Here is a 15,138-nt window from a genome sequence, read left to right as displayed (position 1 = left end):
ATTACCAATGTCTTATTTGATTCCTTTTGTAAAATATGAGTAGAGATGCTTATAAAAAGTATACATGGAATAAACCTATAGCGACTCAAAGAGCAACAATAAGGAAAATTCATTTGTAAAATACTAGAACATGTACAAGGAATCTGTATCATTCATATATCAACTTCTGAAATGAAAGGAGAGTGTGAAATACAGAACCATTTGAAGCCAGACATATCATGGAGGGCAGTTAAAAGAGTTATAACCAGTAACTTTTAACAACAAAAGTTTCCTGACCTCAGAAAAAAAGAAACTCCCTCTGTAGCTTCAGTTGCACAAGTGTGTGTTTCATGGAAGAGAAATGAAGCATCAATCATAGAACAAATCGACCTTAAATTAAAAAAAATTAGATGCTCAATTTTAGACACATAATAGACTATAGGAGAAAATTATGTTTATCCACTTATATCAAATTAATTGTTATCTATGATCCTGGCAGCCATTTCACAAGACATAATTAAGCCAAATTTGATGTGGTTAAAACAAAGAAAGTTAGGAAGTGAGCCATAGCCCATAAGATTAATGCCATATTATTGTACTGTGTTACATGGATGATTTTTTCAGTATCTAAATGCATTGGAATGGATTACCCTCCTTCTGTACTTCACAAATATCTGTCAAATGGCACGAGTGACAAAAAAAGGCACTCCAACAATTTCAGAGACAGAATGAAACAGGTAACCTATAATTTTTATACTAAATTCAACCTCACATCTCTGAGGACTATGTATTTTCAGGTGGACCTTACACACACAACCCAAGAAACATTAATACAAACAATGAACAATGTGACAGAATTCATCCTGCTGGGCCTCACCCAAGATCCAGAACTCCAGAAGCTCTTGTTTGCTGTGTGCTTAATCATCTATTTGGTCACACTGACAGGCAACACATTCATCTCCATCACCATCTTCATCAGCCCGGCCCTGGGGTGCCCCATGTACTTTTTCCTGTCATACTTGTCCCTTATGGATGCTCTCTTCTCCACTTGCATGGTTCCCAAAATGATTGTGGACTTGGCATCTGAGAAGAGCACCATCTCCTACAATGGCTGCATAACACAGATCTTTGCCGAACATCTGTTTGCTGCAACAGAGATCATCTTGCTCATTGCCATGGCCTTTGACCGCTATGTGGCCATCTGCAAGCCCCTGCACTACACCACCATCATGAGCCGCCCTGTGTGCTCTTTCCTAGTCGGGGCAGCTGGAGTATTGGGGGTTATTCATGGATTGATCCAAGTTATGTTTATTGTTAAGTTGCCCTTCTGTGGCCCCAATGTCATTGACCACTTTATATGTGACTTAATACCAGTGCTGAAGTTAGCCTGCACTGACACTCACACTTTGGGGCCTCTGATCTCTGCCAACAGTGGGGCACAGTGTTCAATCACATTTTTGATGCTGCTGGCTTCCTATGTGAACATCCTGTACTCCCTGAGGAATCACAGTTCTGAGGGGCGTCGCAAAGCCCTGTCCACCTGTGCCTCCCACATCACTGTGGTCATCTTATTCTTTGTACCTTGTTCCTACCTGTACCTCAGGCCTATGGTCTCCTTCCCCACTGACAAAGCTGTGGCTGTGTTTTACACTCTAGTCACACCTATGTTGAACCCTTTAATCTACACCCTCAGAAATGAGGAAATGCAAAGAGCTATGAAGAAGCTCTGGAGTCAAATAATGAAAGCTGATGAGCTGAAAATCTCATGATTTCTGAATTTGGAACTGCAGAAATTTTTGTTTTGTTTTTGTTTTGTTTGCTTTTGTTTTATTTTTTTTCTGTCGGTCATGGGGCCTGAACTCTAGGACTAGGTGGTGTCCCTCAGCATTTCAGCTCAAGGCTAGCTCTCTACAACTTAAGCAACAGCACCACTTCTGGCCTTTTCTGCTTATGTGGTGCTGAGGAAACAAACCCAGGGCCTCATGCATGCAAGGCAAGTGCTCTACCACTGAGCCACCTTCCCAGTCCCTGTTGGGATATTTTCTAGCAACTCATTCTCCCTTTTTATCGATTAAAATTAAAATGGTGATCCTTTCTGCCCCAAGCTGTTGGCATAATAAATAAATTATTTATCAACCACAAACTAATGGCATGTAGACCATGTGTTTAATCATATGAAGTTGTAGGGAACTCTGGAGCCGAGCTGAGAGACTTGGATAGGGTGAAGAGATTATAAGGGCATCTCAAGGGCACTCAGAAGGCTGAGAGCTGAACCCTGGAAAGATCAAACAGTCTAGGCTAGACAGAGGTTGGCACTAACAGTTTAAACTATTGGAGATAAGAGGGAAGTGTCTATGTTAATGCTAGAGTGTGTTGCTTTCCTCTGCTTCCTAACAGAAGGGAGTCAGTTGTCACCTGTATGCAAACTATGTCTCATGTGGATGATTACAACTTCAAAATAGATTAATACCCTAGTCTCTGCAGGTACGGTAGTCACCTCTCCTGTACTGAACTAAATAAATGAACTTGTTAAAGGGACCTAGGGGTTCAGAATCTAGTTGGCCCTGGCACACCCTTTCCTATGCTCTCTCCCTTTCTCAGTTCTTTGCCCTGTATCCTGCACTGTTCTTGGTTGCAATTTGCAACAGAAGGTAATGAGCATTTCTATCCCTTAAGTGTCTATTATTTCTGTACCAAGAATCTTCCATCTCCTCTATTCTGCTATTCATAAAATATAAAATACATTTTCATGCATTACTGTGCTGTAGAACATTATTAGAACTTTTCTTCTCTGGAAATATATTTTGGTGCTTTATCACAACCTACCTCTATTCATCTTCTTCTGTCCTTCTTCTTACAGACCAAAATTGAATTTTCAATTCATATAAGATCAAATTCATATTTATCTTTTGATCTATGAGTAAGAAAACACAGTATTTGTATTTCTTTGCCTGACTTACTTCCTTTAGTTAGTGATTTCTACTCATGGTGCCACCAAGGGCTAGATTCTATTCCTTGTATAGCCAGATACAGGATAAACATACCAAATTTTCTTAATCCACTCATCTATTGATAAACACATTTTTTTCTTTTTTTCTAGTTTTTTCTTTTTTATTACTGTGAAAATACCATACAGAGGGGTTACAATTACATGAGCATGATAGTGATTACATTTCTTATCAAGCATTGTTGCCTCCTCCTTTGTTTCCCCTTCCCATCCCTTCCCCTCTCCAGCCCCCCACACCCACACCCTCCTACCACCACAACTCCAACCCCCCACTCAGCCAAAGTTGTAAAGTTTGTTTTTCGACATAACATCTTGTATATCTCATTCTTGTAATGGGTCCATCTGTAACCTTATTTAAACAGTTTTTTTCCCTTCCCCTCCACAAATTATATAAACACCAAATAGAATGAAAGCAGAGCTTATACCCGGGGAGGGGGTGGGGGAGAGACATACAAAGCAACAAAGAAATCATCTTATAAATATGTTGGAAACAATCACAAGAAAGAAAAAAAACATTTTAATCCTTATCTTGGAGTTCATTTCACATAACATCAACTTGTCTGATAGTTTCTGTTTGTCTCAGACATATACTAGTTATTGCAAATAAGGGAAACATGAGACCTACATTTCTTTTTTTTTAATTTTATTTTATTTGTGAACATACTGTACAGAGGGGTTACAATTATATGGGCAGGATAATGCATACATTTCTTACCAAGCATTGCAGCCTCCTCCTTTGTTTACCCTTCACATCCCTTCCCAGCCTCCCCCTTCCCCCCCCCAATACCAATCCTTCCCTCCCCCCCCCCCCCGCACCGACGTTGTAAAGCTCGTTTTGGACATGACAACTTGTACTTCTCATTGTTGCAACAGGTCCACCTGTATCCTTAAATGACTTGGTTTTCCCCATCTCCTCCACAAATTATACCAACATCAAATACAGTGAGAGCCAGGGTTATACATGGGGGAGGGACATACAAAGCAACAAAGAAATAATCTTATAAATGCGTTAGAAACACATGCATGAAAGAAAAAAACATTAAAATACATATCCAAGGGTTCATTTTCCTAACATCACATTATCTGACCTTTTCCGCTTGACTCATACATATTAGATATTGCAAATAAGGGAAACCATGGGATCTACATTTCTTTGGGCCTGGCTTACTTCACTTAATATAATTTTTTCCAAGTCTTTCCATTTCCTAACAAATGAGGCAATGATGACCCAGCAATTCCACTTTTGGGCATTTACCCAAATGATCACAAACAAGACCATACTAAAGCTACCAGCACAACTATGTTTATTGCAGCATTATTTACCATTGCTAAGATATGGAACCAACCCAGATGCCACTCAGTAGATGAATGGATCAAGAAAAAGTGGTATATATACACTATGGAATTCTATGCCTCCATCAGAAAGAATGACACAACAATTTTTATTAGGTGCACAAGTGAGAACCTGAACTGAAACTCACTAAGACACAGGCAGAAGGCTGCAAAAAACTCACAATATATTTAGGAGTGGATACAGAGTTTAATTATTATCAAATCAGAAAGAAGAAATATGGGCAGGTCCAACTTATATTCATGTTAATGTTCCTAGAAAAACACTAATAAAATAAAATGTTTAATCTTATTATGAGGAAAGTCCCCATGAGGGGAATATATGAAGTGCTGTAGAAATCTAATTGTTGTCTTCACACTTCTATTATAGTCCTACTAGTAAAAACAACTTAGTACTGCCACAGAATAGGCCTGAAGAACAATGGAATAGAATAGAAGATCCACAAATGAATCCACAGACCTATAGACATCTGATATTTGATAATGGAATAAAAAAACACAGGTTGGAAGAAAGATAACCTTTTTAGAAAATGGTGCTGGCAGAATTGGCTATACATGTGCAGAAAACTGAAGTTAGATCCGTATATATCGCCCGCACCAGAATCAACTCAAAATGGATTAAAGACCTCAGTGGAAGACCACCTACCCTGAAAATACTACAGAAAAGGATAGGAGAAACACTAGGGCCCCTTGGCACAGGTTGAAACTCCCTGAGTAAAGATCCAGAATCACAACAAATCAAAGAATGATTGGATAATGGGATTGCATCAAACTGAAGAGTTTCTTCATGGCAAAGGACATCACTAGCAAAACAAAGAGAAAGCCCACACAATGGGAGAAAATCTTTATTAGCTATGCATCACTAAAGGGCCTCATATTTAAAATATACTTAGAGTTCCAAAGATTAATTCCCCAACAAAACAAATCCTCAGAGAAACAACCCAGTTAGTTTAACAACCCAGTAAATAAATGGGCTAATGACTTCAAGAGACACTTCTCAGAAGAAGAAATAAAAATGACCAATAGACACATGAAGAAATGCTCAACATCTCTGGCCATAAAAGAAATGCAAACCAAAAAGCATTGGGATTTCACCTCACCCAAGTTAGAATACTCAATGATATTTTCAGATCTTGCCTAGCCATATGGGATAGAAATTCACAAAGGGAAACCATGAGTCAAGAACTCCTACTCCAATTATTTTTTAAAGCTAAAAACATCTCAGATTGTGTGTCTGTATCTATATGAAGGTAATGACATTATGAGCAAAAATTTGGATAAAACAATGCAGTCTACTTAACTATAGACACAACCTGGTGCTCATATCTGTAAAACTTATTCATCTTTCATAACTGAAGAGGAGGAGGAGGAAATACAGGAAGAAAAAAGAGGAGGAAGAACAGAGAGAGGGAAGAGAATGAAGTAGAACAGGAAGAGGAGGAGGAAGAAGAAAAAGAGGAGAGAAGTGATTACATTAGAAGTTCTGCCCAGTTTTTTCATTGCTGCAAAATCTGAACTACATAAGACAGTGAAATCTCCATCCTGCTCTGCTGCTTTCTAAACTTTTGGATATATTTTTATAGATGTTTGTTGTGTGTGATTTTCTCAAAAGTGTCTAAATCAAGCTGTCATTATTCTTCCATTGTACAATACAGAAAAAAGATACATGCCTCTGAAATAACCAGAAAAATCTGTCATATAATAATCACATATGACTTTTAAAGTATTCAAACTTTGGCAGCTAGGAATTCTTCCACAAACTCCTAGCTGTCAATAACATCACTGTAACAATCACTTAGGGTACTCAGACAAATAATCTTGAGTTATGGCATTTCCACACTTCAGAACAGCTATTCTGTCTACATGAGTCATATTTTCAGAGATAAATCCATTGTCTACACTTCATACTTTTTTCTAGCCCATCGCCTTAACCAATCGGCCACGACTACATTACACTTCATACTTTTAAAAAAAATATTGTAAAGGATTACAAACACATAAATCAGATGAGTACATTTCTTTTAAAAGTGTCATCTCCTCCCTCATTTTCTCTCAATTTTTTCCCTCCCAACACCCCTACACTCCAAGTTATGTAGTTAATTTCCAGCATAGTATCTAGTGAGTATCACAGCTGAATTAGTTCCCTCTTTATCCTATCCACCACTTCTATTTTTCTCTTTCCCTCCTTAAATCACATAAGTTTAGAGACAAAGGGTACAAAAATCAAAAACAGTGAAAAAAAGGGGAAAAAACAAAAAAAAAACTGAAAACAGTAACAAAAAACCCTCCTGTTTCCATTTCTTGGTGTTTATTTAAATAAGCATCATTTTATAGGATCATATGCACATAGCTATTGAGCCCTTGTGATCCTCTCCAAAGAATATTCTCCTTTGGCCTCACTGTGTGAGCGTTTAGAGTTCTGTTTAATTTATCATGTCCAAATGTGATTTTTTTTCTTTTACTATCCATTGGTATTACGTGTAGATTTATAGGCACATTCTAATTATTACAAATGAGGAAAACTATGGAGACCATGTTTATTTGAGTCTAACTTTGCTTAATATATTTTTTTAGATCTTTGCATTTCCTTACAAATCAGGCAATGTCATTCTGTCATTCTGTCTGATAGAAACATTCTGATAGAATTCCATTGTAAATATATACCATATTTTCTTCACCCATTCATCCACTGAAGAGCATCTGGGTTCATTCCATATCTTGGCTATGGTAAACAATGCTTGCAATGTATATGGTTGTGCTGATGGCTTTTATCTGTGTGGCCTGGTTTGTGGTCAATTGGATAAACAGCAGGAGTGGGATTGTTGGGTCATAGGGAAGCTCTATCTTTAGTCTTTTGAGGAACTTCCATACTGTTTTTCAGAGTGGTTGAACCAGCTTATATTCCCACCAACAGTGTAGTAGCAGTCCCTTTTGGCCACATCTCCACCTGCATCTGTTATATTTTTCTTGATAATGGCCATTATAAATGGGGTGAGATAGAATCTCAATGCTGTTTTGATTTGCATTGGACATTCTTCTTTTGAAAAGTCTCTCGTTAAGTGTCTCTTATTAGCTGAGTTGTTTTTTCTATGAGAATTTGTTTTGTTGGGGACTTAATATTTTGAACTCTAAGTATATTTTAAATATGAGGCCCTTGTGTGATGCATAGCTAGTAAAGATTTTCTCCCATTGTGTGGGCTTTCTCTTTGTCTTGCTAGTGATGTCCTTGGCCATGCAGAAACTCTTCAGTCTGATGCAATCCCGTTTATGCAACCTTTCTTTGATTTGTTGTGATTCATATCTTGACTCAGGGAGTTTCAACCTGTGCCCAGTTTTCCCCTATCCTTATCTGTAATATTTTCAGGGTAGGTGGTCTACCACTGAGGTTTTTAGTACGTTTGGATAAAAGGATCTAACTTCAGTTTTCTGCACATGTATAGCCAGTTCTGCCAGCATAATTTCTTCAAGGCTATCTTGCTTCAAAACTATGTTTTTTACACCTTTGTCAACTATCAGGTATCTATAGGTCTGTGGGTTCATTTGTGTATCTTCTATTCTATTCCATTGCTCATCAGGGCTATTCTTGTGCTGTATTTATTACTAGGGCTTTCTAATTAAATTTCACGTTTGATATTGATATTCCTCCAACACTGTTCTTCCTGCTAAAAATTGTTTTTGCTATAAAGGGTCTTCTATTATTCCATATGAATTTTTGATTATTTGTTCCATATCATTGAAGAATGTTTGGGGAATTTTGATAGGTATTGCATTTAAAGTGTAGACAGCTTTAGGCAATATTGATATTTTCACAATATTTTACCTTCCAATCCAGGAGCATGGAAGGGTTTAACATTTCATAAAATCTGATTTAATTTCCTTTTTCATGTTTTTAAAGTTTTCATGATAGAGTTCCTTCACATCTTCATTGAAGTTCATTACTAGTTATTGTTGGAAGCTAATACAAATTGAGTTGCCTTCCTGATTTCAGTCTTCCTATTCTCATTGTTGGCATATAGAAAAGCTACTGATCTTTAAAATTTACTTAAAACTACACCATATCTTAAGCCAGATTCAACTATATTTATAAGCATGAAGAAATTTTCAAAAGTATAGTATCCAATATAAATCCTAAACTAGACCCAAAGCACAGCAAAAACCCCATCTCAGCCATAGATCTACACCTAATCACTACTGGCATTGTTGTGCACCAATTAGGAAAAGTGAAAGACATTGACTATTTTCTTGGCAATCACTTCAGTACAGCTAGTAAGTAATCCTCTAGTGGGCCCAAAGGATGACCAAATTCTGCACTCTGTAAAATGTATTTAAGGCTTTTTCTAGAGTCAGGGAATAAAGAATCACAACAGAGGAAGTCTGTGCATAAATGACAGGCACAGAGTTATGGGACAAGATGAAGATTTATTTTGGAGACACTATTCTTCAGTTTAGTGGATTAGGAGGAGATCTTGAGCAAAGAGAAAAGTACTATCTCTACACAATGTTTGTATACACATTACAAAAAATATTTGGACAAAATGATTAAGAGACAGAAACCAACAAAATTAATTTCATATACTTCCTCATTTTATACTTGAATATATTGTTTTTTTATTCGACAGTTAAGGATTTATTTTGCTTATGTTTTACTTTACATTGAACATAATTCAAAGATAGCAGGAGATATATATATATATATATATATATGTAAAATGTGTGTGTGACTTTCTTAGACTTTCATAAGAAAACAGAAAAGTGTACTACATAAATCCTAGAACAATCAGTTTGTTACCTGAAACAATAGATTGTCTGTGGAAACCCAGATTGACAGTGAAAGCTACAAGAGCAAAAGTGTCCAAAATGGAGAAATATCTAAAGAGATAATGTTTCCATTGTCCCACATTGAATCTCATGGAGTCCATATACTGGGCCAAAGTAGAAGAAACCAAAATATGGCACTCAATCTAAAAACAAAGGATTCCATAATCAACTCTACCCAGGTAAGGGAAAACTAAACATTTTTCACAAATTCTAATATTAACTTATTTGGGACATGTATATTATGGCTTCAGTCTGACTATTCTTACTATGAAAATGCATTTGGTCATACTAATATATAAGTATCAACGGAAGACATTATCTGTAATTAGACAAATCACATGCTGTTAAAATGACTTGATAACTAAAAAGAAATTTTTAATAAGAAATATTGATACCTTATTAAGCATACTGATTCTATCCATTTCTATTTGTAACAGCCTTAAAAGGTAGGTTGCCTTGTGGTGATTTCCATGCTTTCAATCTGATAATAGGATTTTTTAATTAAATCTATTACAAATGACTAGCAAATGATTAGCAATTGCCATCATATTTAAGTGACAAAATAGAAAGGAAACAATTCAGAAAATACAATTTCCTGAAAATCAAAGATCTTGCAGACATGTATTAATGATGAATGCTTAACATGTAAACTTGTACTGCAAAATTATCTTTGGGAAGTTATGTGCCAGGTGTTTTGGCAGAGATTGGAAAAGATAAAAAGGAGAGAATGAGTAAAATGGATTATGCTCTTAAACCCACAATATATGTTCACTCTGGAAAATCCACCACTGGATCACTCAAAAATTACATATTTTTGAACAGGCAGCATTGTGGCCAGTAAACAATTAAAACTAAAACTGTCTTCTAATCTACTGAATGGATGGATGCCAAAGGAAAAGACATTTTATCTTAGCCTTCTCCTAATATTAATATCTTGTCAGTTAGTTAACTTTGAGTGGAGATTTGTATCTAAGCCAAAGCATAATTCTATAGCTGCTTAAATTTCAACTGCAAAGAAAATTTGGTATAAAAATATCATAGGGAATGTTGTGGAGGTATGAGGGAAGGGATGGTAGGGGAAAAACAAAGGAGGAGGTAACAATGCTTGAAAGGAAATGGACTCATTACCTTGTTTATGTAACAGTATTTTTACAGATAAAAAATATATAAAAATTCATAGAACTTTGTAGTATTTTCACTTCTCAATCCAAAAGGATAAAATAAAGGAACAGGAAATGAAGTTACATAAAACCAGGCATGGCATCAAGCACAAATAAATAAATAGTACTTAGTTAATTTTAATAACAATGTCATACAATTCACAAAGGAGGAAATTCCCTCTGCAGCCCTATTTCTAGGGTGCGGCATTTTCATATGGAAGAAGGGAAAAATGAGTCACAGAGCACAGCTGGTCTTGATTTGGTAAGACTTCACTATTGGTATCAGAAAACAAATGACTTTAATAAAGACTGAGTTTTACATAACTATAATTTGACATAGACATAGTTGATTATAAATTCAAAACAAGGAATATTGATGACATTTGCTGACGTCCCAAAACAAGGAAATTAAGCTTTTTTAAGATTTGTGTTAGAGCAAACAAGAGAGTTTGGAAGTGAGCCACAGTAGATATTCTTAAGAGAAATATACTTTCCTGGACAAATTATAAGACTGAATTATTAGTATTACATTAAAGGAACTAGGAATAAAATAATGTGCATGAGATCTTCTTTACAACTATCTGAAAAATGACAGAAGTGAGTAAATGTGTAGCTCCAGATAACAGAAGGAAATAGGTGAAAAAGTATTATTGTACTGAATTCAACATCACATCACTGAGAAGGACTATTTATTTTTAGGTGGACCATAATCACACAACCCAAGAAACATTAATACAAACCATGAACAATGTGACTGAATTCATCCTGCTGGGCCTCACCCAGGATCCAGAACTCCAGAAGCTCTTGTTTGCTGTGTGTTTAATCACCTATTTGGTCACATTGACAAGCAACACATTCATCTCCATCACCATCTTTGTCAGCCCAGCCCTGGGGTGCCCCATGTACTTTTTCCTGTCATACTTATCCCTTACAGATGCTCTCTTCTCTACATCCATTGCTCCCAAAATGATTGTGGACTTGGCATGTGAGAAGCGTACCATATCTTTCAATGGCTGCATGGCACAGGTCTTTATTGAACACGTGTTTGCTGCAGCAGAGATCATCTTGCTCATTGCCATGGCCTTTGACCGCTATGTGGCCATCTGCAAGCCCCTGCACTACACCACCATCATGAGCCGCCCTGTGTGCTCTTTCCTAGTGGGGGCAGCTGGAGTATTGGGGGTTATTCATGGATTGATACAGGTTATGTTCATTGCTGAGTTGCCCTTCTGTGGCCCAAATATCATTGACCATTTCATGTGTGATGTAATACCACTGCTGAAGTTGGCCTGCACCGACACTCACGCTTTGGGACCTCTGATCTCTGCCAACAGTGGGGCACAGTGTTCAATCACATTTTTGATGCTGCTGGCTTCCTATGTGAACATCCTGTACTCCCTGAGGAATCACAGTTCTGAGGGGCGTCGCAAAGCCCTGTCCACCTGTGCCTCTCACATCACTGTGGTCATCTTATTCTTTGTACCTTGTTCCTATCTGTACCTAAGGCCCATGGTCTCCTTTCCCACTGACAAAGCTGTGACTTTGTTTTGCACCCTAGTCACACCTATGTTGAACCCTTTAATCTACACCCTCAGGAATGAGGAAATGAAAAGGGCTATGAAGAAGCTTTGGGGTCCAATAATAAAAATTGATGATAAGTAAGCTTTTCATCAAAACTTTTTTTATCAAAACTGTTTACAATTAGGAAACTGAATTATCCTGTCTGCAACAAATTTTTTAATTAGAATAATACATTTCTGGAATATAAATTAATAACATATTTTTCATGTGTTTGAAAACATTAAAGTTGTGAACATATACTTCAACTTCAATATTTACCACATATTTGTGTCACTCTATTCTTTATAAAATGTATAGTAATTGTCATGATCAATATTTTTAGGTCTATAGAGCACTAGAACTTTTATTACTATGATATTATACTTTAGCACTAAGCATTCAATTTTCTTCTTTTATCTATCCCTTACCAGACTCTAGTTGAACACTTTGTATTTCCAATTGTGTGGAATCCATTTTCGATTTTCATATGTGAGTGAGAACATGCGGTGTGTGTCTTTCTATGCAAGGCTTCTTAACCTTACAGGACTTCACCCAACTTCTAGCTATGTTACTGCAGAGGACTGGAGTCCATTTTTAGTGGCTAAATATGGCATAAGGGAAATGTACAACACTTTTTAAATCTATTCTTCTATCGATCGACACATTAATTTTTAGATAAAATAACAGCACCTCCAACTCTACATGACACAGCCAGAATACTTCCACAGACCCTGAATATTTTTAGTCACCATCTCTTGTTTAATTTCTTTCCTTAACAAAAAGAAAATGATGTAAGATAAATCTAACCTGTATCTATATTCTTACCAAAGCAGTCACAAAATGTAAGTTTAAATATTTTTGTAAGAAAAGCACAATGAAGATAAAGTACAAAGTTTTAACAGTTGCCAGGAGCCAGTGGCTCACACCTATCCACCTAGCTATGCAGAAGAATGAAATCTGAGGGTTGGAGTTCAAATCCAGCCAAGCAAGAAAGTCCATGAGACTCTTATCTCCAGTTAACTACCAAAATATAAAGCCAGAAATGGAGCTGTGGCTCAAAGAGCAGACCCCAAGGACTGGTACCAACAAAAAAAGTTCAATAGTTCTCCCAGTACAAATGGAAACTGACCATCAAGATCCATGATAGCTTTCATAATCACCACTATAGCCAGAATGGTGTTTCATTCAAAAGAGGAAAAGCAACTATTTAAGAAGGGACTATCAACCCGTAGGCAATGCCTTCAAGAAGGACACTGACATACTTTCCATGTTCTCAGGTTTGAAAGGTTTGCAAATGTCTTCCTCGTGTACCCACTGACAGATTTGGACAAACCAGACAGAGAAAGAGAGCATTGCCACAACATTTTCACAAAAGGGAATGCTTTAAAACTTTCATGTCGATGGATGCTTGCAATATATCATTATCTACAAAGGAATGGGAAAACAAATAGAAGGGTGTAGGTCAAACAGAAACCCAACGGGCCTTGTCTCTAGTAAAAATTACGACTATAGTCATGAGCTAACTGATTGATCAGTCCTGACACTTCATCCACAGAAAGGAAGATGCACTAAATGAAATAATGACATTTTTGAAATTGAAATGATGTGTTCGTGCAAAAAAAATCAATAAAAATTAAGTGAACACCAAGTAAGCCTCAGTGATCACCTCAATGGGTCTGGGATGCTGGGGATGGACCATGATCACAGAAGGACTGGGCCTCTTAAAGATATAGAATAATTGAAATCCTGTTATGAGTAAGAGAAGCCAAATGATGAGTTGTTATCCCAGCAAGGATGCCTTGAGGGACTATGTCCTGACCATGGAAACAAAGCATGAGTTTATCACCAAGGCTTTTCTGGGCTTCAAATGTCATTAAGGCCAGGTGAGCTAGTGGCTCACACCTATAATCCTAGCTACTCATGAAGCTGAGATCTGATGATTGAGGTTCAAAGCCAACGTGGCAGGAATGTCCATAAGATTCTTATTTCCAATAAATGACTCAAAAGCGAGAAATAGAGCTGTGGCTCAATATGGACAGCACCAGTCTTGAGCAATAATGTTCAGGGACAGTGCTAGGGCCCTGAGTTCTACCCCAGAGCTGGCAGCAATAGGAAAAAAATGTCAATAAGTTTAACTGTAATTACAAAAGAAGAAACTAGGAGTGCAGGGATATATCTCCATAAAATAATGGCTATTCATGACAAGAGAGTAGCCAACATTGTACTAAGCAGGGAAAAATGAAACCATTCACTCTAAAAGCAAGAATGAACACATGAACCACTTTCTCCTTTGGGGCCAGGGATATGATTCTAGGCCACCTCTCAGATATGGTCTCTCGCTTTGGTGGTTAAAAGGACCTGCAAAAGCTCACTACAATCATCCCAAGTGGGCTGCTGAGTAAAGAGAATAGTTTCAAACAAATGAATTAAATCCTGGGGTTTCTCAGAGAAGGGGACATTTTGGTTGTGCCAATGGTATAGACCACTGTTAGAAAATGGCCAATATTGGAATTGCTGTTGACCATCCACATACATGCAACCTATGGCGCGAAAGGGAAAAACAGCTGTATTAGAAGAGGGGTTAATCCCACAGTGTCATTAAGATGGTTTAGCTGGCCCCTCAGAAACTTTAGGGACAGGTGCCGAGGGCTCAGCTGCAGGTTCTATAGCTCCCTCCTCCTCTTGATCATTCTCAGGCTCTGCAGAAGAAACCTGGGAAGGGGAGTATGGGGAAGGAAACATTTCTTCTTCCAAGTTATCTCCCTGAAAAATCAGGTTATACAATTTCCTTTCCTCTTTCTTAGGTTCTTTTTGTAAGTCTAGGGGGCTAGATGGAGTGTTGCCCATGGTTTCCAGTTACACACAGGCCTGAGAGTTAAAAAAAAGCTTACAAAGTGGGTATCTCCCAAATTGGTCTGCTGACTCCTGTAACAGGGAAGCAGAAGGAGCAGACCCACAGTGGGTGAGTTGGGTCCCTGTTAGGAGGACATCTTGATCAGTTCCGGCCCAACAGCTAACCGACCCACGCCCCCACAATTCTCACGGCGGGGTTCCAAGGACCCCCACCCCACCATTCTCACCGCAGGGTTCCAAGGACTCCCCCTCACAAGAGGATCTGGAATGTCTCCCAGTTCCTCCAGGGTTGTTGTGCAAGCTCATCCGCTTCAACAACCTTTTGCACAATATGAATCAGAGCAGCTGTCCTCACAAAGAAAAACGAAAGTAAAACAAACAGGCAAACCACAGGACAAGACCAATTAACAC

General features: G+C 37.6%; 2 protein-coding genes across 2 annotated transcripts; both read left to right on the top strand.

The window, feature by feature from the left end:
* Positions 1 to 818: 818 nt before the first annotated feature.
* On the top strand, positions 819 to 1,748 carry LOC106001176 (olfactory receptor 4C45-like). Its single transcript, XM_013036307.1, has one exon. It carries the CDS (start codon positions 819 to 821, stop codon positions 1,746 to 1,748), a length of 930 nt encoding a protein of 309 aa, XP_012891761.1.
* Positions 1,749 to 11,055: 9,307 nt separating this feature from the next.
* On the top strand, positions 11,056 to 11,976 carry LOC106001179 (olfactory receptor 4C45-like). The gene has a single exon (XM_013036309.1). It carries the CDS (start codon positions 11,056 to 11,058, stop codon positions 11,974 to 11,976), a length of 921 nt encoding a protein of 306 aa, XP_012891763.1.
* The last annotated feature ends 3,162 nt before the right edge of the window (positions 11,977 to 15,138 follow it).

Source organism: Dipodomys ordii, unplaced genomic scaffold, assembly GCF_000151885.1.
Source record: "Dipodomys ordii isolate 6190 unplaced genomic scaffold, Dord_2.0 Scaffold270, whole genome shotgun sequence".
In the NCBI taxonomy this organism is placed as follows: Eukaryota; Metazoa; Chordata; class Mammalia; order Rodentia; family Heteromyidae; genus Dipodomys; species Dipodomys ordii.
The sequence above is the reverse complement of the archived record's forward strand: the minus strand, read 5'-3'. Positions and strand labels throughout refer to the sequence as shown.

Coding starts and splice junctions, on each gene's coding strand:
- LOC106001176 (XM_013036307.1), top strand. CDS start 819: ATGAACAATGTGACAGAATTCATCCTGCTGGGCCTCACCCAAGATCCA.
- LOC106001179 (XM_013036309.1), top strand. CDS start 11,056: ATGAACAATGTGACTGAATTCATCCTGCTGGGCCTCACCCAGGATCCA.